We start from the raw sequence: 3,235 nt of genomic DNA, 5'->3' as shown, positions 1-3,235 counted from the left end.
AGAAATACAGTGGTAGAATTTCTTATTTAAGAGCAAGAAATGCAGAATAGGACCACATGTGCCTGGAGGGACAGAGACTGCTGTTAACATTTTACAGTTCCTTTAATGGCAATGGAGACTGTGTGGTGTGATTTCTCATTTACAACCCCTTGCTCCTTGAAAATGTTTCTAAGTCTTCCTCCCCCAAAGTTTCAGTGAGATTTTTAAAAATTCATTTTCTGTAAACATTTAAACTTTTTCTGACTAAACAGCTCAAGACCTGTTGATGCCTTTCTTTCTAGAGATACAGGATAAATTTGGGACATTTACAAAGAAAAGCCTTTCTTTAACTGACGCAGTTGGCCTGGCATAGCTGAGTGTCTATTTCCTAAATCCTCACTTAGCACACAAGTACCCAATCCTGTGACAGTGCACACATGTCATAACTATTATGCACATCCCTTCCTTCCCAATAAATCTGGAACATAGCTCTGGGGTTTACTATGTTCCATCCTCTTTTATCAGCCTCAAGGTAATACTGCAAATTTCTTTTTATCTGAGCTGTTCTTGGTTTCACCAATCTATTAATTCATCAAATGTTCACTGAGCATCTTCTATGTGCCGGATGCCCTGCTAGGAATGGTAAAAGAGTGGTAAACAGATGAGACATAGTGACTACTCTGAGAAAACTTACCAGCAACTGGGAAAGAAAATCAAACCTACACAAATATAAGGTGTATTAAGTTCCCACAGGATAAGTACAAGATGCTGTGGGGCAAGGAGACCAGGAAGCAGGGACATCTCACCTCGCACCTGGCCATGCTTCTCGAAAGGAGAGTACTCTGAGGACAGGCCATGGTTCCGGCCTGGCAGGAAAGGCTGTGGTATTCTTTACAAAGAGGGAAAACGTGTACAAAGATGAAAATGACTTCAGAAAACTAACACAAGTTCAATAAGGCAGCAGGGAGAGGAGTCTGCAGAGGTAGACAGAAAGCAGGAATGAAATCTGATGGGCCAACCTAAAGTGCCCACTCTACCCTGAAGGCCATGGGAAGCTACCATGGGGATTTTAACAGTAGATATACATAACATGTATGCTTAAGAAAAACCAGAGTGGGGCACCCGGGTGGCTCAGTCAGCTAAGCCTCCAACTTTGGCTCAGGTCATGATCTCACGTTCGTGGGTTTGAGCCCCGCATCGGGCTCTGTGCAGACAGCTCAGAGCCTGGAGCCTGCTTCCGATTCTGTGTCTCCCTCTCTCCCTCCTTCCCTCCCTCCCTCTCTCTCTCTCTCTCTCTCTCTCTCTGCCCCTCCCCCGCTCATGCTCTGTCTCTGTCTCAAAAATAAATAAAAACATTAAAAAAAAAAAGAAAAAAGAAAAACCAGAGAGGCAAGGCACCTGGGTGGCTCAGTTGGCTAAGTGTCCAACTTTGGCTCAGGTCATGATCTCGCAGCTCATGAGTCTGAGCTCTCCGTCAGGCTCTGTTCTGACAGCTCAGAGCCTGGAGCCTGCTTCAGATTCTGTGTCTTCCTCTCTCTCCCCCTCCCCTGCTCGCACTGTCTCTCTCTCAAAAAAAAAATTTTTTTTTTAATAAATAGATTAAAAAAAAAGAAGAAGAAAGAAAAACCAGAAGACTGCATTACAGAGCACAGAGTGGAGGGAAGGAGAGCAGGGGCGGGGACTGTGGAAAGGCTGCCTAGTAACCCCTGCACTGGGTTATACCACTGGAAATACAGAGGAAGGAGCAGATTCAGGATGCTTTCAAGTGACAGAAGCAAAGGAGAGGCACCAGTGAACAGGGCGTGAGCCGAGTACGCTCCCATCCCTCCTTCCATTCTCTCTCTTTCTTCATTAGCCCAAAGTAGCATGACGGAGTGAGTGCACCCCAGCTGAAATTCTGAAGGTTACCATAAGGTGTGCGGCTCTGGCAATGCCTTTTGGAGAACACTTTCGTATCTCATTTTGCAAAGACAAGGAAAAAAAAGATCTCCTGCCCTATAAAGTTGCATGCATTAAACCCTAGTTTAGGGGCACCTGGGTGGCTCAGTCGGTTAAGCATCTGACTCGGCTTAGGTCATGACCTCACGGTTCAGGAGTTCAAGCCCCACATCAGGCTCTGTGCTGAGAGCTAGCTCAGAGCCTGGAGCCTGCTTCAGATTCTGTGTCTCCCTCTCAATCTGACCCTCCCCTGCTTCGGCTGTCTCTCTCTCTCTCTCTCTCTCTCTCTCTCTCTCTCAAAAATAATAAAAACATTAAAAATAAATAAATAAGACAAAATAAACCCTAGTTTAATTACTAAATGATTTCTTTTACAGCATTTCTTTTATTCATTTTTGATTTAACTTTGGATATTAAATTATGAAAGATATTCACAGTCAGATTAAAAGAATGCTTCTAAAACCAGCAATGAATTACTAATAACTCCTTCTGTAAAAGATTAAGCTGAGTTCCTAAAGGACCACATTCCAGCGTCACACTCAGTACTGTGACAGACAGCGGAGGAAAACTTTAATACAGTGAATAGCGTTCCTAGAGGAGTCCTTGGGATATGTTCCTACTGCCTCCTTGCAGGCTTTGCTGCTCAGTTTTTGGTAGGATTGAAATAAGTCCATCAAACCAAGTGTGAATATCCTGTCCAAAAGTCAAGAAAGCACTCTGAGACACCAGACTGCGAGGGAGCTTGCGCCCTCCCCCACACCTCCCAGACAGCCCCAGTGTCACCGCGAACAGAGGAAGTGATAGGCTTGGATTACTGAATCAAGGCCAAAATAGTTGGGAGTCTTAGCTGTGCTGTGTCCATGACATTCACCCCCATCACACTGCAAACACCCCCATCAACAGTGAATATCAAAAAAGGGGGTCCTCCCTCCTTCGTTCTTCCTTAAGCAGAGAGTTGTTCATCCCTCTGAAGAGAGATGGGAGCACACAGAAACTGCGAATGTGTCCTGTCGGCTCCCGGGGCTCGCCTCTGCAAACAGGAGGTAACCGTGCACCCTCTGCCATCAGAGCACAGCAAGCCTGCCCTGTGTGAGGCCCTGACGGCAGCCCCTCAGACAACGAGAGCAAACAGGTCAGGAGTAGATCGTGTGGGGTCTCGCAAGCCACGTCAAGGACTTTGATCTTCCTCCTAAAACCAATGGGAGGCCATTTTTGGTAAGAGTATCGTGATCAGATACACTTGCATTTTGAAGAGAACAAATGAGCGGCAGCGCGAAAGGACTAGAGAACTATGAGCCCGGAGGCTGGAAGACTGGTT

General features: G+C 45.8%; 1 protein-coding gene across 3 annotated transcripts in view; it reads right to left on the bottom strand.

Moving 5' to 3' along the window:
- Window positions 1-2,344: 2,344 nt before the first annotated feature.
- Window positions 2,345-3,235, bottom strand: part of TMEM245 (transmembrane protein 245) — an 84,858-nt gene continuing 83,967 nt past the window's right edge. For all 3 annotated transcript variants that reach the window (XM_029920945.1, XM_029920943.1, XM_029920944.1), the window contains one exon: window positions 2,345-3,106. In XM_029920945.1, coding sequence (XP_029776805.1) covers window positions 2,827-3,106 — 280 coding nt within the window. In that variant the 3' untranslated portion in view covers window positions 2,345-2,826. The remainder of the gene's footprint in view (window positions 3,107-3,235) is intronic.

This window comes from Suricata suricatta, chromosome 13, assembly GCF_006229205.1.
Source record: "Suricata suricatta isolate VVHF042 chromosome 13, meerkat_22Aug2017_6uvM2_HiC, whole genome shotgun sequence".
Lineage (NCBI taxonomy): Eukaryota > Metazoa > Chordata > Mammalia > Carnivora > Herpestidae > Suricata > Suricata suricatta.
The sequence above is the reverse complement of the archived record's forward strand: the minus strand, read 5'-3'. Positions and strand labels throughout refer to the sequence as shown.